At 41.0% G+C, this 25697-nt stretch overlaps 2 protein-coding genes across 2 annotated transcripts; both read left to right on the top strand.

Annotated features, from left to right (window-relative positions):
- Positions 1–336: 336 nt before the first annotated feature.
- Positions 337–7348, top strand: LOC112245182 (glial fibrillary acidic protein-like). The gene is made up of 11 exons (XM_024413179.2): positions 337–734; positions 3311–3470; positions 3919–4068; positions 4270–4389; positions 4481–4576; positions 5280–5414; positions 5506–5616; positions 5792–5902; positions 6082–6206; positions 6339–6857; positions 7027–7348. Exons 1-11 carry the CDS (start codon positions 514–516, stop codon positions 7118–7120), a joined length of 1842 nt encoding a protein of 613 aa, XP_024268947.2. The 5' UTR covers positions 337–513; the 3' UTR covers positions 7121–7348.
- Positions 7349–17075: 9727 nt separating this feature from the next.
- LOC112245171 (PR domain zinc finger protein 13-like) lies at positions 17076–23641 on the top strand. The gene is made up of 4 exons (XM_024413169.2): positions 17076–17389; positions 18888–19019; positions 19106–19226; positions 21510–23641. Exons 1-4 carry the CDS (start codon positions 17216–17218, stop codon positions 22976–22978), a joined length of 1896 nt encoding a protein of 631 aa, XP_024268937.2. The 5' UTR covers positions 17076–17215; the 3' UTR covers positions 22979–23641.
- The last annotated feature ends 2056 nt before the right edge of the window (positions 23642–25697 follow it).

The following is a 25697-nucleotide window of genomic DNA, read 5'->3' as shown; positions in this document are numbered from 1 at the left end:
GTTAAAAAAAACAGACCAGACTAATAAGTACTAATTTATGTCAAATCTCAGGCAGCCCCTTGTCCTGTCCCTCTGAAGCCAGCCTGACCTCATCGGGTCACCCCCTGGCCCTGTGCTCTGCATGCAATTAAAGCCCCCCTGCCCCATCGGAGCAGATTACATCAGTGACTGCTGTTGGACGCACCTACTGCCTAATGGGCCCTGCTAGCGCTGCCTCTGTTCTATCTGCCTTTCTGTTTCATAGCCCCTATTCAGCTCCTCGCAGGGTGCTGGCAGATGTCTGAATGTCATGGCAGGTCTGGCCCACTGTGGTGCTGAGGTTAGAGATTCCAGAGGTCTTGGCTCATGTGTTGGGTTGGGCCAGGCCATACCTTTGGGTTGGGCTAAGCCAGGCCGTGTGGACTATAAAGAGTCTCAGGCGATGGAGCTAGTGCACATCAAAAGCAGCAGAGGTCCCATAGGTGAAGACTGACCAACTCCAGAGAACAAAAGCAAACCCGAGCTACCGCCAACATGAGTCGCAGCCCTGAGAGGATTTCGTCCTACCGACGCCACTTTGAGGACAGCAGCAGCTCATCCTCCTACCAGGTTAGGGTGTCCAGCCCATCCCCGACCCGGAGAGTTAACCGCCACCAGTCAGCCAACTACTCACCCAGTGCCGGAGCCAGCAGAATGCAGGCCCAGACCATGGGCAGAAGGACCGTTTCCACCTCACGTAACGCCCGCATGGCTGGGTAAGATGCTCACTCCACCCTGTACACCAAGTACACTAATAGCCTTTTCACATAACTAAGCCAAACTGAGCTGTACTGAGCTGGCCTGGTTCTGCATCCACCGTAGTTGCTAGGGCTATACCAAAGATCTTTATAACAAACCCAAGATAGAGCACAGTCTGCCATTTCCAATGGGAGCAAATTAATCATAGTGGGCAGAACAAGCAAGGCGGTGGGCAGAGTCAAGCATGAGCTAGCGAGATCCTACATTTTAGCATTTATTTGCATATTTCAGGGAACGCCTACTCTCTGAAGTGCTTATGTGCAATACTGTAACTCAATTGGCCCATGCACTCCTTCTAAACAATGCCATTTTTACAAACTTGGCCAAAGGATAAAGTCTACAAAACGTGGTCCACTCTGTTTGTTACAGGTTCTAGTTTTGGAAACAGAAAACTGCATTAAGATCAAATGTTTCATTGAGGAGAAAATTTGTAGAATGTCAAAAAAAAGAGCGTCGGGCCAGTAACCGAAAGGTTGCTGGATCCAATCCCCAAGCTGACAAGGTAAAAATCTGTCGTTCAACCCCTGAGCAAGGCAGTTAACCCACTGTTCCCCAGATGTCAATTATGGCAGCACCCCCGCACCTCTCTGATTCAGAGGGGTTGGGTTAAATGTGGACACGTTTCAGTTGAAGGCATTCAGTTGTACAACTGACTCCCTTTCATCATCAGTGAGTGGAAATGCAGACCGGATGCTACACATTTACATATCCTGTGAAATATCTGATTCATTGTCCAATCTGTGGCTTTACTCAAATGTTCAAGCCCAGTAAGGCACAGTATGGTTCAGTTTGGCATAGTAGTGGGTAATTTTTTTATTTTACATTTATTTTACCAGGCAAGTCATTTAAGAACAAATTCTTATTTTCAATGACAGCCTAGGAACAGTGGGTTAACTGCCTGTTCAGGGGCTGAACGACAGATTTGTACCTTGTCAGCTCGGGGGTTTGAACTCTCAACCTTCCGGTTACTAGTCCAACGCTCTAACCACTAGGCTACCCTGCCGCCCCAGAGGTAATAGAGGTTATATAGATACAGCTGATAAAATATAGGTAACATCTTAAAGAGAGAGTGCGAGATTACACACTTGCTGATACACCACAGGTATTCTATTTGTGAATTTACAGAAAGCGACTTGTTACATTACCACCAAAACACAGGCAGTTATTACAGTACAAGATAGATGATATGTTGCTGTCAACAGTGTATGTACCTCCCCTCCTCTTACTGCTCTTCTGAGGCTATAAGCCACTTTGTCTCCTTACTGGCAGATGACTCAAAGACTTCTTCCTGACAGACATAACACATCGAATTCTCCTTCACTCTGTGAAATACATTTTCCCGTCTAATTGCGCTAGAGACAAGCCTGTCTTTCAGAGTTGATAGGAGACCTTTATTGTTATCAAGAAATTAAAAACACCATCAAGCAAATGAACTCTTAGATAGTGGAACCACAGACTATTTATAATCCACCACCTCTCCCTCTCTTACACAAACCACAGTTGTAATTGTTTCTTATTGTGCAGCACTAGCCTATTTCTGAATGTATTTTTGATGCAAGTCGAAGGCATCAGTTGATTAAAACGAATAGAGAAACTTTTAGTTGTCAAAAAGTAAGGCCTGTGTCAATTTTCCACATAACTATTAGCCTACAGGACTAACATCGAAATAATTTACAACTCTTTATATTATTGTGAATTTTAGGTTTTAAGGATCAATAAATAAATAAGTAGGTAGGCCTAAACACTTGAAGACACTAAATTCAATACATTTCAAAAACAGCAAAATAGCTCACATCCATGAGAACAACATACATTTTATTGAAATTAATTATTTTAATTTGTAACAGCTGTAGGCCATAGCTGTGGGATTTGTGGGTGCTGTAGCACCCCCTGAAAAATCTGAATTTTACAAATCTATAAATTACGGTTTGTAAAAAAAAAAAAGACAAAAAAGTTGTATAATTAAGAAAAGTATTTTGCAGGATTCAATAGTTGGAAGTGTAAGAGTTGTTGCCCTGTCCCTTTCTCTGCGATTGTCATTCTAATGGAATCAATAAAGAACAAAACCCTATTCATCAAACATTTACATCAAAAGTTGCAAAGTTATGGGAAATACACAAACAAATAACAAATAACATAGAAAACAACCACTTTTTGTGAAGTATTAATTGATCATCTTTACAAACTACTTAATGTCAATGTACATTACTGTATTGTATTGTATTGTTGTTGTTTTTATCACAAAAAGTAGTGCACTGGGCCTTTACTAGTCCAGTATTAGCGGATGGACATAGACGTCTTCAGCCCAGCCAAAACATTGTTTTGCATCTGACATCAGAGTAGGAATAAATGTGGCACCTGGAAATTAATAAAAGATTGTGACAAGCCATCGATCAACCATGTGGCTCTGATATGACATGCAAGTGGCAATAACATTTAATGTTGACGTTATGTCTTGACGTTCACAGAATAACAAAGTGATGTCAGTTATCTCCAGGTCAAGCGGTGAGTGTTGAACTGTCTGTCGTTTTAGCGGGAATGTGGGAACATTGGCATGTGTGGGCTATGGCAACGGGGCCCCGGTGGACCTGGACGCATCTGCTGCCGAGAACAAAGTATTCCTCAGCACGCGCAGTGGTGAGCGGCAGGAGATGGTCGTATTGAACGACAGACTTGCTGTTTACATTGAGAAGGTAAGCACTCACCACGCTTTGCTCACACACAAGGCGCACAGACTAATTGACGCAACATATGGGGATGAACTTGCTGTTTTTGTGCCTTTCATATTAGAGATAGCCAACTTTCTAGTAAGCCATAGCCTATACATAGCTGTTCTTCACACGTGGATGTGCTATTGTGTGTGGGTTCTGGCCGGATACATTGCCTCAGTGCCACAGCCAATATTCTTTAACATCTGTGCGATATTCTGCCGCCCATAAGTAGAGGAACAATGTTTATTTGATGGAATTTGTCTAATTAGACTACGCTTGCTTGAGTGTGCCATACAGGCATGCAGCCTTCTGGCTGTGGAGACGGAGTCGCTCATTATTCCCACGTATTTGGGCAGCGAGCATATTCAAGTGAGGGGCCCTGGTGAATTTGATGATAATTCATACCCTGCCATTGTCATTCTCTTAAAAGGTTCGGTCCCTGGAGCAGCAGAACAAGTTGTTGGAGATGGAGATTGACGGCATCCAGAACCGGTTCGTGAAGCCGTCGGGCCTGCGCAAACTCTATGAGGATCAGCTGAGAGATCTGAAGAGGATTGCAGATCAGATGAGAATGCAGCGGGTGAGACTGAATGACTTAATCCACACGTCATCACCGTCACCTTTTTTATTGTTTACCTCGCAGAAAACAGAAAACACACACACAGAGGAGGAGAGGGAGAATTGGAATGAGTCCAATATGGTGACACGGCTGACACAGCCAATAAGTTATTATCGGCTTGTTACCTTTATACCACAGGTTAATATGTGTTTTGGTTTACAGGACCAAGCCTTAGCTGGCAAAGAGGCCATGGCAGGTCAACTGGAGATAACCAAAGTCAAATACGAGGAGGCAGTTGAGCTGAGGAGGCGGGCAGAGATGGAGATCGAAGCATTCCGTCCGGTGAGAGGCTGTTTAATCACTGTTAGCCAAAATTGCCTAATAAACATCAACGTGCCATTGATACCATTGTGTGCCGCTATATGGTTTTCAGGATGTGGACAGAGCCACCTCTCAGCGCATCGCCCTGGAGAAACAGCTCGAGCAGTTGGAGGTGGAGATTGAATTCCTTCAGAGGGTGCACAAAGCGGTAGGTCCCGTATAGCGCGCACTGATTGATTTGGACCAACCTATACCAACTCCAGCTAATGGACAAAATGATAAACAGTAAATCAAGGATAGTTGAAATCACAGTGTTACATTGGGGGTAAATTTACTCTTAGGAGTTATCTTAACCCTCAAGAGAGTGATATGCTTCCTGTGTTGATAACTGGAGTTTATTGGGATGGACTACATTTAACTCCATTAAGAGTAACCAGAGAAAGGGAGTTAAATCTATGGAGTTTTCCACAGATGTGGGAGGGGCCTCATTGTCATATTTCCCAGCATGCTCTGTTGCAGGCAGATTAAAAAAAATATATATATACATATATATATATATATATATATTGTTTCAATATGTGTTTTTGCATGTACATTGATAATAAACACACATTTTTTTCTAAACAAATCCAATCTGTAAAGAGTTTAATTAACTCTTGCGATTTTACTGTGTAGGCCTACATCATCTTTTTTATTTAACGAGGCAAGTCAGTTAAGAACAAATTCTTATTTACAATGACGGCCTAGGAACAGTGGGTTAACTGCCTTGTTCAGAGGCAGAACAACAGATTTTTACCTTGTCAGCTCGGGGATACGATCTAGCAACCTTTCGGTTACTGGCCCAACCCTCTAACCACTAGGCTATCTGCCGTCCCCTTTAACCATTTAATTGAACCTTTTTTCTTTCTCAGGAAATTGAAGAGCTACTGAAAATGATATATGCTGCCCACTCCTCAGCCCAGAGCGCTTATGACCTCCCCGACATCTCAGGCGCTCTCAAACAAATCCAAGCTCAGTATGACGAAATTGCGGCAAAAAATTTACAGGTATGCCTATTTATAATTAACTGGAGTGTATACATACAGCAGTCATTCATTTCAAGTTGTGAATGTGTTTCATGGCCCCTATATGTTATAGGAAATGGATTCCTGGTATAAAAGTAAATTTGAAGACCTGAACAACAAGACGACGAAACATGTGGATATAGTTCGAAGTGTCAGGGAAGAAGTTGCTGGCGCCAAGAAGGATGTAAGTTAGGCTATTTGATAAAGATATTCCTACATGGTTGTAAAATGTGACACATTAACTATTATTATCGAGTCTATATCCAAATAAGAGTTGTAGCCTATGGCAATGGATATTTTCCTCAATCAAAATATGAATGAAAAAGACATTTGTATTGTATTTTTCCTAACCTTTGAAGATCCTAAACAAAGAGCGTGGCCTGGAAGCTTTGAAGACCAAGAATGAGGCTCTGGAGGCACAAATTCGTGAAGCACAGGAAAAGTACAAGAAAGAGCTGGAGGACCTTCAGGTGAGCACGTTCGATGTCCAGTTATTCATGAACCTTACCTCAGTCCGGTTTACTACAGAACTCAACCATTAAATATCTGAATTGATTGTACACAGTTAAAATCCAAGTAGGTTGGTGTTAAACCTTTCATCTGTAGCCTACTAAGGTGCAAACTCAAGCTGGCTCTTTTGACGTCACAGGCAAGAATTGAGGCCCTGAAGGAGGAGCTGAAATCCACCAAGTCTAAAATCGCTCTGCACCTGCGTGAATACCAGGACCTTCTGAACATGAAGATGGCTCTGGAGATTGAGATCACAACTTACAGGTGAGGTTTGGTGCAATGGATTTTGATAGGATCATACAGAGCATGTAAATAAACTTTAGAAGAGCAAATTTGTGGTAATGTCATATATTCTTGATTCTGATCCATTGATACGACTTTTCTCTGTTTCCATAGGAAGCTGATTGAGGGTGAGGACTTGCGACTCACAACCATGGTTGGAACCATGTCCATAATGAGTAGCAGCTCAAGCTCCATGAGCGCTGGGATGAGTGTGGGCATGGCTGGAGGCATTGGACCTGGAGGCAGTGGTGGAGGAATGGGTGGAGCTGGAAGCTTAGGTGGAATGGGTGCTGGAGGGTTGGGCGCTGGAGGGATGGGAGCTGGAGGCATGGGTGCAGGAGGCAGGGGTGGAGCTGGAAGCATTGGTGGAGGAATGGGAGCTGGAGGAATTGGAGCCAAAGGCGTGGGTGCTGGAGGCCTAGGAGCTGGAGGAATGGGAGGAGGTATGGATGGTGGAGGAATTGGTGCTGTAGCCAATGGTGCTAAAGGCATGGGTGCTGGAGCCATGGGTCCTGGAGGCAATGGAGGAGGCATGGGAAAAGGTGCAGGTGATTATGGGTACGGCGCCTCCATGGAGTACTCCCACGAGGAGCAGGCAGTGGAGATGACGGAGAGGAGGACAGTGCTCATCAGGTAAAAGTAACCTGCACTTAAACAATAATGTGAGTATTGTAGGTTTATCATTGACCATTGTTAGGACAGAACATTGTTAGGTCAGAATGTTTAACACAATGAAAATTCTTCACACCGTGTCTTTTGTAAAGAAACTTATTCAACCAGGTAATTTTTTGATTTCCCTTAGAACAGTTAAATCGGAGGATGAAACACTGGAAAGCGACACAAAGGAGCAAACCTACATAATCTCTGGCGCTGCCAACGACTCGGACGAGGAATAGGCGTAAATGACCATGTGACCTCCTCTCACCCCTTAACCCCTCACGCCCCTGGAGCTTTGCACTGACGGCTCATGTCTGGTCTCTGACCTTTGACCAAGACATGAGACCATGAATGACCCTGCAACCTAGTCAAGCAGTACCCTTCAGCTCTTGTGATGTGCCTTTGAACCACATATTCAGAAACTCTGTGTGCCTTACACAGCTACTCAACAAGCAGCAAATAAAGCTCTCGGCATTCAATTCCTGGTGTTTCATTCATTACATTGTCTGGTTTGGTTTAGTTATTAGGCTACGTGATGTTTTTGTGCACAATGAATCCTAGGAAATGTTATCCTGAAATGCATTTCCATATAAGCTTTTGTGACATACCCCTAAGGCACAATGAAAACCACAATCGATATGGTACCATGGAGAGGTTAAATTACACACATTCCATGTTACACAAATTCTCACTCGCTCTCCCACTCACATTGAATATATGAGGTGGTCCTTGCTCTGCACACTAGGCCTATGGGTTGTACGAGCGTGTGGAGAGGCAGGGTGCGATAGAGCAACAAGAGAGTGAAGGAGAGGTAAAGTGAAGGATGAGTGAAGAGAGTCACCCGAGGTGTCCTTCGTCCTGACATCCTCTCGAGGGGCCATCATACAGCTTCAGTCTTGCAGCGAAGCGATGGCACACAGGCGTTCCATGTCCCCATTCCATCCATATCCTCACCTTTTCCATCTACCACTGATCGGGAGCGATTGGGTCTCGTCAGCACGTGCCAAACACAGTTAGGGTCCCCTGATGGAGAGGACCAACAGCACAGAGGACATGAGGCAGATCGGAGCATCTAAAAGTCATGCAACACCAATCCACTCAAATACAACACAACTGAGATGAGAACACCGGTAGTACTATATCAGAATAGCATTATGATTCTAGTCATATATGCGAATGCACCTGGGGTCTTTTGTGTTATTGAATTGTAGCATCAGTGGATCTGGAAGTACTCACTCACCTACTATTAGTTGTGTTCAAGATAAACGGAGAGACCCATTGCTGGTTTTGATACAAGCCTACATTGACAGGGAGTGTTTTGACATTGCCATTCCTTGAAGCCTATAACATATCAATGTGGGAGTGAATGAAAATAAACAGTTGCTGCTGTTTGTGGAGAATAAAGAGTATTTTGCCATGATTTTAGGTAAACTACAAAAGATAAATATAAGTCAAATGTTAAGAGGAAGATTTTTTGAGAAGGTGAAAATGTATGGAGCAGATTTCCAGGCCTATTGGTATAGAAGACCATCTCTTTTAATATATAGTATTTGCCTCTCAATGCACCTCTGATTCTGTTTCTCTAAAGAAAAATATACATTAGATAAAAAATATACCAATTATCTGAAGAACAAGGCCGGTGGTAGCTGAGATCAATCGATACTTCGCTTTGTTCTCTCAAAGTGATGTATTTCATTGACACCATGTGTGAATGTAGTGACTGTAGTAATCAGGAACGAAAAGATGTAGCATTTTTGGATCACTTAGGGGAGGGTCTAATTGCATTTATATTTTTGTAAATACAATTTCACAGTCGGGGGTATGTTACTTAATATGTAGTCAAGCACAAATAAAAACCTTCTGGGCCTACATTAATACGCAAATGCATTTGTAAAATACGAACGTAGGCTATGTGTAGGCTGTAGGTTCCAATCCAGCTCAAATCATTTTAATGCAGCAATTATCCGGATGATTCAGGAGCATCCAAGAGATAGATGTAGGCATATATCGAATTAATCAATAGCCGCCTATGTCCCTTGGTCATCATTTCCACAAGCTCATCCCACCCGAAACATAGGCGCAATTAATAGCCAGTATACAGGACTCTCTCTCACTCTCTCGTCGTTTCTCGGTAGAAGCGCACAGGAGATTATAGTTGAACCTAGAACTGTCAATCCCGCGCTCTAATGAGGAAGAGAGCCAGACAGACGTTCTCTCCACTCTGATTGGCCTTGATTCATATCATTAGATTACATTTTCTTCGCTCCTTAATGTGCATTGTGAAATAGAAAAACGGCGAAAAATAGCCTTCATCAATATGATGGGATGCAGTGTATCATCAATATAATTAAGATATAAGAAAGAGCCATAGGCCTGCGAGTGACCTCTGCGTCGAGATGCGTTGATGTGGCGCTGGCACAATCGGGAGCTAGCCATGGTTCTGTCAAGCACATTCCATCGTCTGCTGAAAATCGAACATATTAAATATTCAGCATATATACTGAACAAAAATATAAACGCGACATGTAAAGTGTTGGTCCCATGATTTATGACCTGAAATAAAAGATCCCAGACATTTTCCAGACGCACAAAAAGCTTATTTCTCAAAAATGTTGTGCACAAATATGTTGACATATCTGTTAGTGAGCATTTCTCCATTGCCAAGATATTCCATCCACCTGATAGGTGTGGCATATCAAGAAACTGATGATTTCACAGGTGCACCTTGTGCTGGGGACCATATAAGGCCACTCAAAAATGTGCAGTTTTGTCACACAACACATTGCCACAGATGCCTCAAGTTTTGAGGGAGCATGCTTGACTGTAGGAATGTCCACCAGAGCTGTTGCCAGAGATTTGAATGCTATTTTTTCTACCATAAGCCAACGTCGTTTTAGAGAATTTGGCAGTACATCCAACCTGTCTCACAACCTCAGACCACGTGTATGGCGTCGTGTGAGAGAGCGGTTTGATGATGTCATTGGTGGTGGGGATATGGTTTGGGCAGGAATAAGCTACAGACAACGAACACAATTGCATTTTATCGATGGCAATTTGAATGCACAGAGATATCATGACGAGATCCTGAGGCCCAATGGCGTGCCATTCATCCATCTCCATCACCTCATATGTTTCACCATGATAATGCACTGCCACATACTGCAAGGATCTGAACACAATTCCTTCTTCCATGGCCTGCATACTCACCAGACATGTCACCCATTGAGCATATTTGAGATGCTCTGGGTTGACGTTTAAGATGATGATAGCGTACGACAGCGTGTTCCAGTTCCCGCCAATATCCAGCAACTTCGCACAGCTATTGAAGTGGAACAAGCCACAATCAACAACCTGATCAACTCCATGCGAAGGAGCTGTATAGCACTGCATGAGGCGGTCACACCAGATACTGACTGGTTTTCTGATCCACACCCCTACTTTTTTTAAAGGTATCTGTGAACAGATGCATATCTGTATTCCCATTCATGTGAAATCCATAGATTAGGGCCTAATGAATTTATTTAAATTGACTGATTTCCTTATATGAACTGAAACTCAGTAAAATCTTTGAAATTGTTGCATGTTGCCTTTATAGTTTTGTTCAGTAGAAATAGCATAAAATAAATATTAGTCCACTAACAACCAGTTATTGTGTAGAATGGCAATGAAAACGTAGACTAAATCTAGTAAATTGAAGTAGCCTATACGTATGCAAATTTCCTGCACTAACTTTGTTATAGGCCTATAAATCATGCTCTTGGAATAAAGTCCCCTGAATTTGACCGGCTTTGAGAAATGTCTGAAAAATAGAAAAATAAAAGCAAAAGCACTTTGATATTAATCGAATGTCTCTGAAGTAGAATAAATACTTTAGGCCTTACTATAGGCCTTTATATTGACACGTGCATGTTCAACTGAAATATATAATATCCCATGTAGACCTAATCCATTTAATAGGGCAAAGGTTGGCTATATTGACGTTTTTCGAAATGTAGCCTAGTTGTTACTCGAGCAAGGAAGAGCGTTCTCATTGTGAGTGGAAAAATAAAGATCCCACTTATATTTTTTGTAAATACTCATATTTCTCCCCGAATTATGTCGGGGCGGCAGGGTAGCCTAGTGGTTAGAGCGTTGGACTAGTAACCGGAAGGTTGCAATTTCAAATCCCCGAGCTGACAAGGTACAAATCTGTCGTTCTGCCCCTGAACAGGCAGTTAACCCACTGTTCCTAGGCCGTCATTGAAAAAAAGAATTTGTTCTTAACTGACTTGCGTGGTAAAAAAAACTATAGACTCGATGGATTTTCTATTCATTAATTATTATCAATAATTATAGGCCATACGCTTGACAGGACACAACATAAAAACGGTTGTTAATAGTCTTAATAGTCCTTGTACGATAAATTAAGAAATGAATGTCAGTCAAATCAGTCAAATGTAGGCCTATGGAAACTAAACTAACATTTAGGCCTATGAGAATACAATAACAACATAATATCTGTAGGCTACTCAAACGCACGTTCCTTGTTGATTTACAATTCCAAGAATATATCATATTATTTTGACTTCCTCTATACCTTCATTGAGAGCCTTTATTATTTCCCCAATAAGAACATGCTTAAAATATACATATTATTTTCCTAATATAATTAGTGGTGTTATTTTTAAATTCGCAGACAGCAGCAAGTGAGTGCAACTTTTTTTAAATGAATGCGCTTTAGTCCTACTTTTGATAAGCAGACAATGTTAAGACACACGTTACACATCATGCATCCAGCGAAAAACGTGCATGCGCAACATAGGCTACAGGCTATTCCACACAAAACATTCAAAAAAATCCATAACGTTTCATAATTATACCCTGAACATAAAGCTATGAGTGTGCCGGAAGGACAAAGGTTTGACTTCTTTGAAACCTGTGAATTTCTGTCACTTTCTGAATATGTTTTAAGTGCCTTAATCCCCATTAGGGGCGGCTGACACGCCGAACTATTCATCTGGAGCCCTCCCTGAATACGTTTGCCGAGGAATGAACTTCACAAACAGAGCTCGTACTAAATGCGCTCGACGGCAGAGAAAATCGAATAGAGTGACAGTTTCATTCTGAGGCGGTCGAGTGAGAAAGGGTATGAATTTATAAGGTACACCGAAACAAATTTTCAATTCAAACAACTTTTCACCCCATTATCCGGGTCTCCTCAACCGAGACAAGTGAGTTAAAGTCAGGGAAATTTGGTTCAAAACCCGGCGCTGACTTTGTTGAGGACTGAATACTGAAATGGAGCGGCCCTCCTAAAAAGGGCGTTTAAAAATGAGAGCACGCATGATCAGCGTCGAATCAGTTGCCACTTATTTCGCCACTCTTTAATGCGATTTTGAATATTAGTCTGGGTTAGAATCCCTATCATGTCATCTGGTGGGACTCCCATACAAGCATAATTAGGCCTACTATTCAAACGAGTCAGTATGTCCCACCCGCATCCCCTATCTGTAAAGCAGCTGGTCCACCATTTTTGTGCAGCATACATTTCAAGTTTTAGATGGCAAAGCAAATTTAAATAAAGCCTGTGGAATTTCCTAAAAGTGAAAAACATAATCGTGGTAACATTATCATTAAAAGGCATAGGCTATGCCTGAGGTGTGAAATTACGAAGGGAAATACGTTGCTCATTCTTTAAAGCATGCTCTTTATGAAAATGTGGACCTGGCTATAGTCCATGCCAGAGGTGTCCTACCCATAGGGGCCATAGGAGCATGTGCCCCCTTAGATTTGTCCTGTAAACAACTTGGACACAACCTCTCATTCAAGGGTTTTTATTTATTTTTACTATTTTCTACATTGTAAAATAAAAGTAAAGACATCAAAACTATGAAATAACATATATGGAATCATCAGTAACCAAAAAAGTTTTAAACAAATCAAAATATATTTTCGATTTTAGATTGTGCAAAGTAGTCACCTTTTGCCTTGATGACAGCTTTGCACACTCTTGGCATTCTCTCAAGCAGCTTCACCTGGAATGCTTTTCCAACAGTCTTGAAGGAGTTCCCGCATATGCTGAGCACTTTATGGCTGCTTTTTATTCACTCTGCAGTCAAACTCACCCCAAACCATCTCAATTTGGTTGAGGTCGGGTGATTGTGGAGGCCAGGTCATCTGATGCAGAACTCCATTTTTATTTATTTATTTTTATTTAACCTTTATTTAACTAGTCAAGTCAGTGAATAACAAATTCTTATTTACAATGACGGCCTCCATCACTCTCCTTCTTGGTCAAATAGCCCTTACACATCCTGGAGGTGTGTTCGGTCATTGTCCAATTGAAAAACAAATGATAGTCCCACTAAGCACAAACCAGATGGGATGGCGTATTGCTGTAGAGTGCTTTCAAAGTTCTTGAAATTTTCCCCATTGACTGACCTTCATGTCTTAAAGTAATGATGGACTGTCATTTCTCTTCGCTTATTTGAGCTGTTCTTGCCATAATATGGACTTGGTCTTTTACTAAATAGGGCTATCTTCTGTATACCAACCCTACCTTGTCACAACACAACTGATTGGCTCAAACACATTAAGAAGGAAAGGAATTCCACTATTTAACTTATAACAAAGCACACATGTTAATTGAAATGCATTCCAGGTGACTTCCTCATGAAGCTGGTTGAGAGAATGCCAAGAGTGTGCAAAGCTGTCATCAAGGCAAGATGTGGCTACTTTGAAGAATCTGAAATATAAAATATATTTTGATTTGTTTAGCACTTTTTTGGTTGTACATGATTCCATATGTTATTTCATATTTTTGATGTCTTCAGTATTATTCTACAATGTAGAAAATAGTAAAAAGAAAGAAAAACCCTGGGATGAGTAGGTGTGTCCAAACTTTTGACTGGTACTATATATATATATATATATATATATATATATATATATATATATATATATATATATATATATATATAATACTACTAGCCACCTAGCACTTTTATGAAGTTGGCCGTAGCTAGCCCAGATAGGTTCCCAAGGTTGGTAAACTTTGGAAAAGTAACCAATTACTAAATGTTCTGAACAAAAAAAGTTGTTAATTGAAAGCTGTTGAATGAAAGCTGTGAAGCAGATTTCAATATTTTACCCACATTTTAGATGCAGAGATGCAGATAACCATATTTATTTTCTCAATAGGTATGGTTAGATATGAAGATAATAATAGATATAAGAAGATAATAATAATTAGCATAATAATTATAGCTATAGATTGCAGGAAAAGTGTGTTTCAGGTGTTTGAAAAATGCTAAATTTGCCACTTCATGGACGTGGCCTAGCCCCCGTTCGAACCACCTCCCAGCCATCCTCACATGCTTTAATTGTGCCCCCTCAGAATTGTGTGGTGCGTGACACCCCTCGTGACACCCCTGCTATACTATAAATGAAGGTCGGAAAAGTATCAGAATGCCACCATATTTCACAAAATGTCCTTATGTCAGTTAGCCGAACATGGGGCCAATAATGTGACACTGATGAAGATATGAAGTATGAAACTTTGTCTTGTCTTTGCACTTTTCCCACTTTCCAACTTTATCACATTGAAAATGCAATACGCAATACGCATAAAAGAGACAATCTAAATAAAGGTTAAATAACAAAATATAACAATCATTGTGCGTAAAATGCAATGCTACCCCCTCTACCCAACACATACATGGGAGAAAAAAAATGACCTACCAGGCTAAATTTAAATGGAACAATGATTTGGTCATTTGAAAAGGCCCGAGCTAAGTTTATGGTCTACTTATTTTTCCTGGGAGCCCGGTGGGACTGAAACGGTATTGTAACCGGTCCAGAAGAATGTGTGTTGAACCCTTGGCACTCTCGGGTAGTTAAGGAGCATGAATTGAGTTCCCTGGTGGGGCATTGGTCCCCGTAACCGCGCAGCTTTACACACTGGTTATCCCTCTACATTCATGGCTCATTAAGGGCCAACATGTTAAATCAAAACCCCACATTACGATGGGATTGTAAAATTGAAGTGCTGGCACTCTAATCTGGAGGACCCGGGCAAAGCGAAATAGGCCAAATCCTATAAAAACGTCTCCCTTCACTCAAGTTCCAATTCTTCAATGGCCGTTATTTTAAATCATTAAAGAGATGCGAAGTTCGTTAAGAGAGTAAGTAAGGTTTTGTGGAATATTGTGATTGACTACGCAATACTGTTCTCGAATAAAGCTGAGACCATGTAATTAATGTGTCTTTTAAAAAGAGGAGGACAATACCGACGGTCAAGCTATTTAATTTCATTTAATTTTCCATCCCATTTGTTTCGAACACTGCTTTCACTTCTGACACCGAGCCTTTGACTGTTCACCGTGCTTCAGTGCGCGCATTGGAATGGGATTCACCCTTACTTTTCGAGGGTTAGCAAACAGAAAGGAAATGTCTCCCGTTCCCCCTCTGAGAATAATTAATTTCACTTTGAGAACTTCGACGTTGAGCCACAGGATGAGAATGAGAATCGGCCCGACTGGTGTGAGAGATTTGGAGGACGGACCCGTTATTCTCGGGTGGATGGGAACCAGTCACAAATGGCAACATTAATAAATAACCCTCCGCACAGCCGGACTTTGCATACGCCTATTGATGAAATTGTTCGCGTGTCGTTCACGCTCGTTGGCTCGTGAAGCTGCGAGAAGGGAAGCCTTACAGAATGGAGCAGTGGGATACCTTTACGTGGCTAGAGAGAGACCCCATCGCTGCCCCTCCTCAATTATGGCGCAGTGTCATCCCAGAGTCGCCAGGGCAGAGGTTAGCAGGTCATGTTCATGGCCTGAATTTATCGCCCACAGGTTGTTGTTCTCACTATCTCGCCCTCTGTTGAGACTTCCACTACAGATGATCAAGGGCAGTTTTAAAACCTGCGGTGAAAAAGCGACGGAAGGTTTCTTTCACTTTCTTCGAGATCACATAACTTGACCTCGTGAAATTAAGTAGGCCTAATAATGATAGGCCTATACATTTTTTTCCATCGTCTATGGAATTTAGGCTGTACAAAATACTGAGTAGGCCTATACTCAGCCTAATATACTAGTATTTCTAATACAGGCAGGCCTATTGTAGCTTATAAGTAGAACTAGTGAAGTTTTCCCACGTAAAACACTGAAAGTTAATTCAGAGGATTTCAGCATCCAATAGTCAGTAATCTAATACAAATAGTAGGCTAACAAAAACACCGCATAAATGAAATGGTTTATTGCCTAATGTATTGATTCGTATTTGAATGTATCAATAAAAAGAAAACAAAATGGAAGTTTATAACATGTGATGATATAATCATGTAAAATATAAAATATGCTCTTAAAATATCAGGGCTCACTTGAAAAAGAGATGCCAGTTTCAACGTCACTTCCCTGCTTAAATAAAGGAGGAATAAAAAAAAACTTTAATCATCTTAAAATAAGGTTTATTTGAAATAAATAATTGGATGAAATTTAATGATCAAACTTAAAACTGTGGCAACTTAAACTCAAAGTTATGAAGGTCTGTGTTGTGCCATGTCACAGCTGAATGAAAACGTCCAGATTGAATTCGTGACAAGAAAACCACAAGTGTGAAATGATAAGATGGTGGTTATTTTGAAAGCTGTTGCTATTTTTCTGGTGGTTCTGGTACCTGCCCGATCTCAACCCGGCACACGCCGGGAGTCAATAGAAGTTAACAAGTCTTCCAAGCATTCCTGCTCCTTTTGTTAAACTAGGGACACACAATGCAGCCAAACGGAGATAATAAAGAGCTTTGAAGTATATAAACCCAAAATAACGCAACCAAGTAGATTTAAAGTAGTGACTGATTTCCAAAAACTGGTTTGTAAAAGAACAATAAAAAGGGGAGAATTTATGGAGAAATTATACAGTGTATTTGTCAGTTAAAATATCGGAGCTGTCTGAGGTACAAAGCCACATGCTGAGGATTAATGGTAGCTCCAGACCTTTGATTCTGCACTCCTTTTTCTCTGCCCTTGACAAATTGGATTTTGGGGATGGGAAGGTCGCCTGGCCCATTGTCTCCTGGCCGTTTTTGGAGCAATTCATTATGTGCAAGGGTGAGGGAAAGTCTCCATGTGACCATCTCAGCCCGTTTTCTCCCCACAGCTGCCGAAAGAGCCAAACTCTCTCACACCGCGCGCATACTGTTCGCCCTTGCGCGTTAATGTGTCAAGGGGGTACCTTGCTGCTCCATTAGAAAAGCCTGATCACATACGCCACCGCATCACTTTGCGGGCGGAGATTGGCCTGTCCTCATCTCTGTGACTCCTTCTTGTCTCAATCAGTCACTGCGTGGTCTTCATGGTTCTCAAACCACTGCACGGAGAGCCAGCCATGCAAGCAACTCCGGCATCCGCTATCAGTGTGTTTGCAGACTGCAGCATCCCGGCCGGCCTGCGGATAGGACCGGTGCCGGGCGTCTTCAAACTAGGGAAATACGTTACTGATCGCAAAGAGGTCGTAACCAAGAGAAAGGTAAGTTTTTATCATGGCATTAAATATGATTTATTCCTAATTATTTCTATCTTCAAAAATTCATTTTTTACAATTCTGCTTTCGTAGGATGATTTTTGCAGGCTTCCGAATTGAATTACAAACTAACGGAAGAAAAAATTGTCTACAGTGGCATTCTAATAAAGATGATCCTATTTTAATGACAAATCGTTCCATTAAAATCATTATCACTTTTAGGCCTATATTAATATTCATATTATTATTATTATTATGTATAAGACTGATATGAATAATGAATGACTTTCGAAAACATTATTTTCTTTCTTATTAATAAGGACCTACATTTAATTATCAGGGCAGGTAAAGGAGACACAGTGATCTTTTTTAAAAACATTTTGAACCAGACCTGTCAAAGTTCATTGGGCCTTCGGTTATTAATTGGTTCGTGCTGTCAGGTTGGAAATAATTGAGTTATATTAGTGGGACGACTTGTCACTCTATGCCTTTACTTAACCGCCCTAATAGGGCGACCTGGGGTGCTATGTGAGATTTCATTTCCTCCTCCACTTTAAATTTCACAGGCTAGTAGGCAAGTTATTCAAATTAACCATTTCATTTTAATGCACTACGGCCGTGGAATTATGCTGAGGCATAGACCGCAGCATCGAGGTATAAAATAAGAATAGGGATAAGAAATGCTCAAATATATTGAAATGTATATAGAAATGTATAGAACATCTCAAATAAAATTCGTTATTAATACAATATGGAACTACCAGAAATGGATGCTATTTCTATTTTCATTTCATGTATATTCATTGATTTAACATAATTTTTTAAATATAGGGTAAATGTTTATTGGTGAGTTTATGGTCCTTAACAAACCAATAGATAAGTACCCTACATTATAACTGCATTATAAATATAGGCATAGGCCTACACCCTGCTGTCGTCGTTTGTGATTGATGCGGCTAAATGCATCCCCCTGGGCGTCATGTGACGCATCAGGTGCAATCTCCGTGTCAAATGTCACGCTTCAATCTTTAATTTGCTTGAACAGTTTAGGAACCCTTTGACACTTCTCAAATTCGTTTCCCATATCAACTCAATTATGTGTCATTCTCCCTGGTAAATTATCACCGCTGGTTAACATAGCGGATAAAGACGCATTAAACGCATTGGCACACCTCAAGGTAGGCTATGGCCTATCATATAGCCATTGGGCATAGCAACAATCATATTTGCAAACAATTAATTCACTATTTAATAAACCAATATTTCTAAAACTAAAGCCTTGAATGTGCTAAGCCTATACGAAAAGAAACACAAAGCTTTTCTTGTTCCAATTGCAGTCATGCGTGACGTCACAATATCAAATATGAAACTCTGTTTATGATTTATTCATAAACTATTATACACTGCGGCTGCCAGCCTTTTAGCGAGCTGTGATTTTATCGAATGCTAGGCCTTAGTTAGTACCATCATTTCTAACGTTGAACCATCCATGTTGTGGATTTAGATTCGGCTGCTGAGGGGCGAAATCGTGGATGAATCGGGTTGCCCTGTGCCAGACTGGATTGGGTGTATCCGGGCGGCCAGAAACAGTCAAGAACAGAACTTGGAGGCTGTCTCAGATCTACCTAGTGGGCAGGTCAGTACTGTGCTTTTTTTTAAGCTCAAGTCATTTGATTTAAAAACAGTTAGTTGCATGTATCGAACGTTGCTCTTTTACGTTAGATTTTCTATCGTGTGCTGACGGAGATCCCAGCAGGCGAGGAGTTGAGTGTGTGGTACTCCAACACTCTGGCTCAGTGGTACGACATCCCTACCACTGCCACTCCAACACACGACGAGAAAGGTAAGAACACTGTAGAATGACCCTGTAATGTAACCATACAGAACAATGAAAAAAGTAGCCATATTTGTTTGCTGGTTCAACGCGCTTATGCACGATCGAAATCCACAAGTATCATTATTTTATTCTTATTTAACGTGGCAAGTCAGTTAAGAACAAATTCTTATTTACAATGTCGGCCTAGGAACAATGGGTTAACTGCCTTGTTCAGGGGCAGAACGACATATTTTTACCTTGTCTGCTCCGGGGTTCGATCAAGCAACTTTTCGGTTACTGGCTCAACGCTCTAACCACTGTGCTATTGTCCAAACAAAAGTTTAAATATAAATGGATTAGGCTACAGTATAGGCCTGATGATGCTGCTTACTGGCATTGACATTTTGTGAGTTCCATCATTGCACAGTTAAGTGACTGTCCAAACCTTGGCGTCCAGCTATTATAATCAATTTCTGTGGAAAGGTTGTAGGCCTATATTTTCACGGTTGACAAATGTGCATCCCCATAGCATACATTTCGATTCCGGGTTAATTTGATGGTTTTATTTACATTAACATTTTAAATGGTCTTGTTAAATAAATAGGCTTGACAGAATTTCATTATAAACAATTATAAACAACAATTCAATAATAAAATTAAAATGTGTAAAACAGCCAGCAATAGTCCTAACCACCACCTACTAAACTTCGTTGTGCTAGTGTAATAAACAAGAAAATTACAATAATAATAATAATAACTTTCCCCCCCAGAAAAATATTATCTGGATATTCAAACAGTGGCGTCGACGCCATGGGTGTGTAGGCTTGTCGAATTATAGCCTAATCATATGGTCACCAGCAAAATATTCCGATTTTAATCAGATTACACCTAACGGATACCGCCTACTCAGGAAAATTCGATAACGGTGTTTAGATTCAATTATAATGCCTAGTCTAAATTCTTTCACAGATTTGCGATTTCATTCTGTATTATGTTTCATGTTTTGTGTGAGCCCCAGGAAGAGTAGCAACTGCTTTTGCAACAGATAATGAGGATCCAAATAAAATAACAAATACCAATACCGATCTACATTAAAAAGTTAAAATGTACTTTTAGAAAAAAAAAGTTCTGGATAGAACGAAAAAGGGTTCCATGGTTGCTGCATATATGGTACCCCTTAAGGGATTACATATAGAACCTTTAGGGGTGCCATATATGAAGCAAGCAATAGTACCCTATTTGGATCTATCTATAAAAAAAATTCTAAGAGTAATTACTCTGTCCGACATGAATTGGCCATGATAAATGGAGGGCCTGACAATCATTTTCAAGATATAGCCTCCCAAAATTATATTCGACTGTTACACCAATTACAGTGACAGGCACATGGAATAAAACCCGCAGTTTAAGAGCAGGGATAGGCGTGTTTTAACAATCATCAAAGCAGACGATAGTAATTCATAGGGGGACAGAGGTTAACAAATGTCATCGCCTCATTAATATTCATGTACTCAAAAGCAAATGAATTTAAAAAAAAGGTGCTTTACGGTAAATTAGCTTGCTACATACGGTATTGTTGCCTAATGAATGCTAACTTTTATGTGGGATGTTTATTGCCCTGATTTGTGGCGAAGCGCTTTCTGCTGCTCTCAGTCCAATACACCGGGCGCTCCTTGACATACGCGTCCTATTATTTGGCGTTAACAGATGGGCCAGCCTTATTGTCTATGGCGATTTGCGATTTCAAGCAACAGCTGCTGTCACTTCTACGGGAAAGAGCACAGAGAAAGTCCCCCTATTCAACGTATTGGTTTCGGAGCGACAGATTGGACGGGGCGTTTGCTCTTTTGATGGCGATGATAAACAACAGCCTTATAAGGATTACAAAATCATTACATCTATATAATTGACCTCCCATTGTTCAACTTGTGTCATTGCTCACGTTTGATGAGGTGGATAGGGTTAATATACTCTGTCGCCTGTTCAAAACATGAATCCCATTGGAAACGAGTAGATTCATCGCAAGGGATTTACCTAAAACATTAAAATAAGAAACGGTAAAGATGTGCATGTGGCACAAAATAACAGTACAGTTTGAGATTACTCTAATAGGCAACTGTGAGCATCTGCAGATGGAACATCAGTCATAAAGCACCCGATAATAGGCTTCTACACTCACAAAGCAATAGATAGAAATGTGTAGTAACACAAAATGTTCAAGATTGAAAGTGCTTTATTGACAGAAGTGGGGAGATTCAGGAATATGGAGACCCATCGATGTTAACCTCATATCTCTCTGCTTCTCTACAGGTGAAGAACGCTACATTTGCTGGTACTGCTGGAGAATATTTAAATATCCCAACACACTCAAGGCCCACGTCCATTTCCACTGCGCTCTGAGCAACGGGCGGAGCTTTGTGAACAGCGAGCAGGCCAGGAGCACAGACAGCTTCAGCAGGTCACCCAAATCCGGGGACATTCCCTTCACCTCCGCCTCGCCCAGGAACGGCCACAACACCTCCATCTCAGACTCTGTCAGACGGACCGTGTCTTCCTCACCTTTCCTCAACAAAGTTGGCGTATCAAAGAAACCCAGCTCTGAGGAGCAGGACAGAGCACTTGATATGAGCGTTACCTCGGCCAGAAACCACGGACATCTCATGGGCCTTGGCGCAACGTCTTCAATGTTGAGCAACATGGGGTTCCACCCAGGCGTGCGCTCTGCATTCAAGCCCATGGGCCAATCCAAGGTCCCCACGGCTGACGTCTACAGAGAGGAAACTAATGGGAAGCATAATGGACTAGGCTTCAGCAAACTCATGGGGAACATGAAATCAACGCGAGTCTTGAATGAACCTTTGACCGGAAGCCATCCCTCCAAGTGCGTCCATCCGTTAGATTCTACATCTCCCGTGGTCCCGTGCGCAAACACCATCAGGGGTTTTCCGTTAATACCTAATTTTGAGGAGACATCGGCTTTCAAGCACGTGGAGAGCCGAATACACTCTGGACTGTCCCCCTCGCGCTACTCTCAGATGTCCTCTGGATTCCATTTTGAGAGGTTTTCTCTGCCTCAGTTTGATGGCGTCAAGCCATATAATGGAGATTGCAATATCCCCCTCATGCCATTCACCGTGTACAATGGCGAGCTGCTTTATAGTTCACCATACTACCCACTGAAATTCCATTTTAGCAATCTCCTAAAATACCCGGAGACAATGTCCTACTTTGGCGCACCTGCACTCAACCAAGACCTGGGTTCAATTACCAACATTGACAGGGAGATAGCCATGCACACTCAACAGTTGTCTGAAATAGCCGTTGAAAAGAACCGAACCAGGCTCGACTCTATGCCCACTGCTAACACAGGCTCAGGGAAGCCCAAAAAGGGACACTTATGTCTTTACTGTGGTAAACTGTACTCTCGGAAATACGGACTCAAGATTCACATGAGAACTCACACAGGGTACAAGCCGTTGAAGTGCAAAGTTTGTTTTCGGCCCTTCGGTGACCCCAGCAACCTGAATAAGCACATCCGTCTGCACGCGGAAGGGAACACCCCGTACAGGTGCGAATTCTGTGGCAAGGTGCTGGTGCGCCGGAGAGATTTGGAGCGTCATGTCAAATCAAGGCACCCTGGACAAACAATAAAAAAAGCTGAGGACAAAACCGAGAGCATATTCGAGGATCAAGAGCAAAAGAGCGACAATGACAGCGACGTAGATGTATGCTTCACCGATGATCAGAGCGACCAAGAATCCAGTAAAATAGATGATTAATTGAGATTTGACACGAATATGGCAAAGACGGCATAATGTTTTGTGAAATTGTTACAGGTTACCTGTACATATTTCTGCGTAACTTATGATTTCCCCAAGGAGCGAAAGTTATTTATGTATGTTTTAAAGCTATTGAAAATGTCATTGTTAATAAATAAAAAAATCAGATTAGGACTAGACAATTTTCAAATGAGCTTTTTCTTTTACAACAATGTCCTATTCGTTTCAGATGGAACAAAGTATAGGCAGTATGATTTCAGAATTGTATAATATCACAGCTGATGATAATGAATTTATTTTTGTATACGCTAATTGGTAGCTAATTGGTAGCCAATATGTTCCCCAAATAGAGGTCGGCTGCACTTTTACAATTACAATTACTTAAATGTTGCACTTTCTTGCGAGGGCATTTCATTGTTTTTAGGGCAAAGTTGAAAAGGCTCAGCAAATATTTATAGCAGTTAGTACCAATCCATTATTTAAGGATCTTGTTTATAGTAAAAAATAACATCTGATTTAAACAGCATCATGTACAAATCGAAGAATATGATATTTCACTGCTCAGTGAAAAAGTGTTGTATGTTTGTTCATAAGTGATATTGTATATTGACAATATTTTCCTCTTGTTCCTTGAGTTGTTCCTTTTTAATAAATGTAATTTAAAACTTTGAAATGGTCTGTAACTTGATTCAAATATATAGTCTACACTCAAGCCTACTGATTTATTAGGCTATCTAATGCACATAAAATAAATTCCCCCCACTTTTAACTGCCATGGTTAGTGCACTAAATGAATAATTCGATATTCCACTTTTAGCCTACATTGTAGACAGGGTTATCAGGATTTCGTCTCTATATCTCCTGTGCAGTTGAAGTTAAGATTACTTCCGTTTGAAGACGTTTTTCAAATGGGGTGTCCTCTGAATTCCTCTGAGGACGCTATCGAACCCGGACAAAACGCTTGGCTGTGCGCATTACAGGAAACCCGCAATATATCTCACCACTGTAGAGCATGGTGTAGCCATTAACATGAATGACTTGACTAGTCGACGAGCGTTGGGCCGTTTATAAAGTAGGCCTACTGGGTTCTTACCTTTGTAAATACAATATTACATTTGATTAAAGAGGTAATATATATTATATCATCATCACCATCAAAATGGTCTGATCCAACAAGTAAGAGATTCAACAAAATCCAGTTTACATTGAAAACAAACAAAAACGTCTGCAACAAGTAAGCTTCTAGATACATACTAGATACATTTTATTCAATTTTTTTTTTTTAAAGAAAATAAATAAACATGGTCTGTTTCTAACACATTCATGAATTTATACGAATATGTGCTGAAAGGCCTGGCTGGAAATGAAATCAACCTCAATCTTGATAGAGAGCTAAACCTTCGACAACATGCACTATTCACGACATAAAGTCAACTTCTCCCTATAGAGAGAGATAAGGAACAGTTTTAACCGTGCAGTGAAAATACTTCCTTCCTACATTGTGTGTAAAAGTGCATTTTCCGGAAGGTGTCTTATTCCGTGGAAAGAGCAGATATAATCTTAAAATAACAGCAGGTCAGATTTATGGCCTGTTGTAAAAGGAACATTTAAAAGGGCAAAATACGTTTATTTGGGGAAAAAGGTCCGATCCAGAAAAGGGTTAGAACAAAGATATTGATGCATTTCAGACTCAGATAGTTCTAAAATAGTATAAAGTGAATAACACCCATTAAAAAAAATCAATAAAAAAACCACACCGGTTTTCCCAGTTTGAAACAAAAGCCTTGCAGACTTTTTAACAATTCCCGTTGTCTATTTTGTCCTCTGCTAAAGGGCTTTGGGTCTCGTTTCCAAGTTGCGATGTAACTAAAGCATTATGATGATCGTACCAGATACATAACTATTTCCAGACAACTTTTAAGCGCGTTTCCCAAACAAACTTGCAGAGAGAACGTTCGCCAAGTTTGTCGCTAGACCATGTGTTGATATTGATAGAATCGAAAGAAAAGCAGCGCTGTTCCCCCTATCAGCTTTCTCCATTAAAACATTAACATTATAATTATTCCACAATACTGACGACTGATCAAACTGCACCTAGAGAGATATTACCACCTATGGCTGGCCTACTGGTGCTCTTCCATGCCGCCCCTAAGAGGGGTGCGCCACTTGAGTGGGTTGAGTCACTGACGTGGTCCTCCTGTCTGAGTTGGCGCCCCCCCCCATGGGTTGTGCGGTGGCGGAGCTCGGCCTTGTCTCAGGATGGTAAGTTGGTGGTTGAAGATGTCCCTCTAGTGGTGTTGGGGCTGTGCTTTGGCAAAGTGGGTGGGGTTATATCCTACCTGTTTGGCCTGTCCGGGGGTATCATCGGATGGGGCCACATTGTCTCCTGACCCCTCCTGTCTCAGCCTCCAGTATTTATGCTGCAGTAGTTTATGTGTCAGGGGCTAGGGTTAGTCTGAGTATTTATCCTGTCTTATCCGGTGTCCTGTGTGAATTTAAGTATGCTCTCTCTAATTCTCTCTTCCTCTTTCTTTCTTTCTTTCTTTCTTTCTTTCTTTCTTTCTTTCTTTCTTTCTTTCTTTCTTTCTTTCTTTCTTTCTTTCTTTCTTTCTTTCTTTCTTTCTTTCTTTCTTTCTTTCTTTCTTTCTTTCTTTCTTTCTTTCTTTCTTTCTTTCTTTTTGTAAGAAGGGCTATATAAATACATTTGATTTGATTTAAC

The sequence above is a fragment of the Oncorhynchus tshawytscha genome, linkage group LG03, assembly GCF_018296145.1.
Source record: "Oncorhynchus tshawytscha isolate Ot180627B linkage group LG03, Otsh_v2.0, whole genome shotgun sequence".
Taxonomy (NCBI): domain Eukaryota; kingdom Metazoa; phylum Chordata; class Actinopteri; order Salmoniformes; family Salmonidae; genus Oncorhynchus; species Oncorhynchus tshawytscha.
The sequence above is the reverse complement of the archived record's forward strand: the minus strand, read 5'-3'. Positions and strand labels throughout refer to the sequence as shown.

Coding starts and splice junctions, on each gene's coding strand:
- LOC112245182 (XM_024413179.2), top strand. CDS start 514: ATGAGTCGCAGCCCTGAGAGGATTTCGTCCTACCGACGCCACTTTGAG. Junction 4,577..5,279: donor TTCAGAGGGTGCACAAAGCG/GTAGGTCCCGTA, acceptor TTTCTTTCTCAG/GAAATTGAAGAGCTACTGAA. Junction 6,858..7,026: donor AGGAGGACAGTGCTCATCAG/GTAAAAGTAACC, acceptor GATTTCCCTTAG/AACAGTTAAATCGGAGGATG.
- LOC112245171 (XM_024413169.2), top strand. CDS start 17,216: ATGGTTCTCAAACCACTGCACGGAGAGCCAGCCATGCAAGCAACTCCG. Junction 17,390..18,887: donor AGGTCGTAACCAAGAGAAAG/GTAAGTTTTTAT, acceptor TTGTGGATTTAG/ATTCGGCTGCTGAGGGGCGA. Junction 19,020..19,105: donor CAGATCTACCTAGTGGGCAG/GTCAGTACTGTG, acceptor CTTTTACGTTAG/ATTTTCTATCGTGTGCTGAC.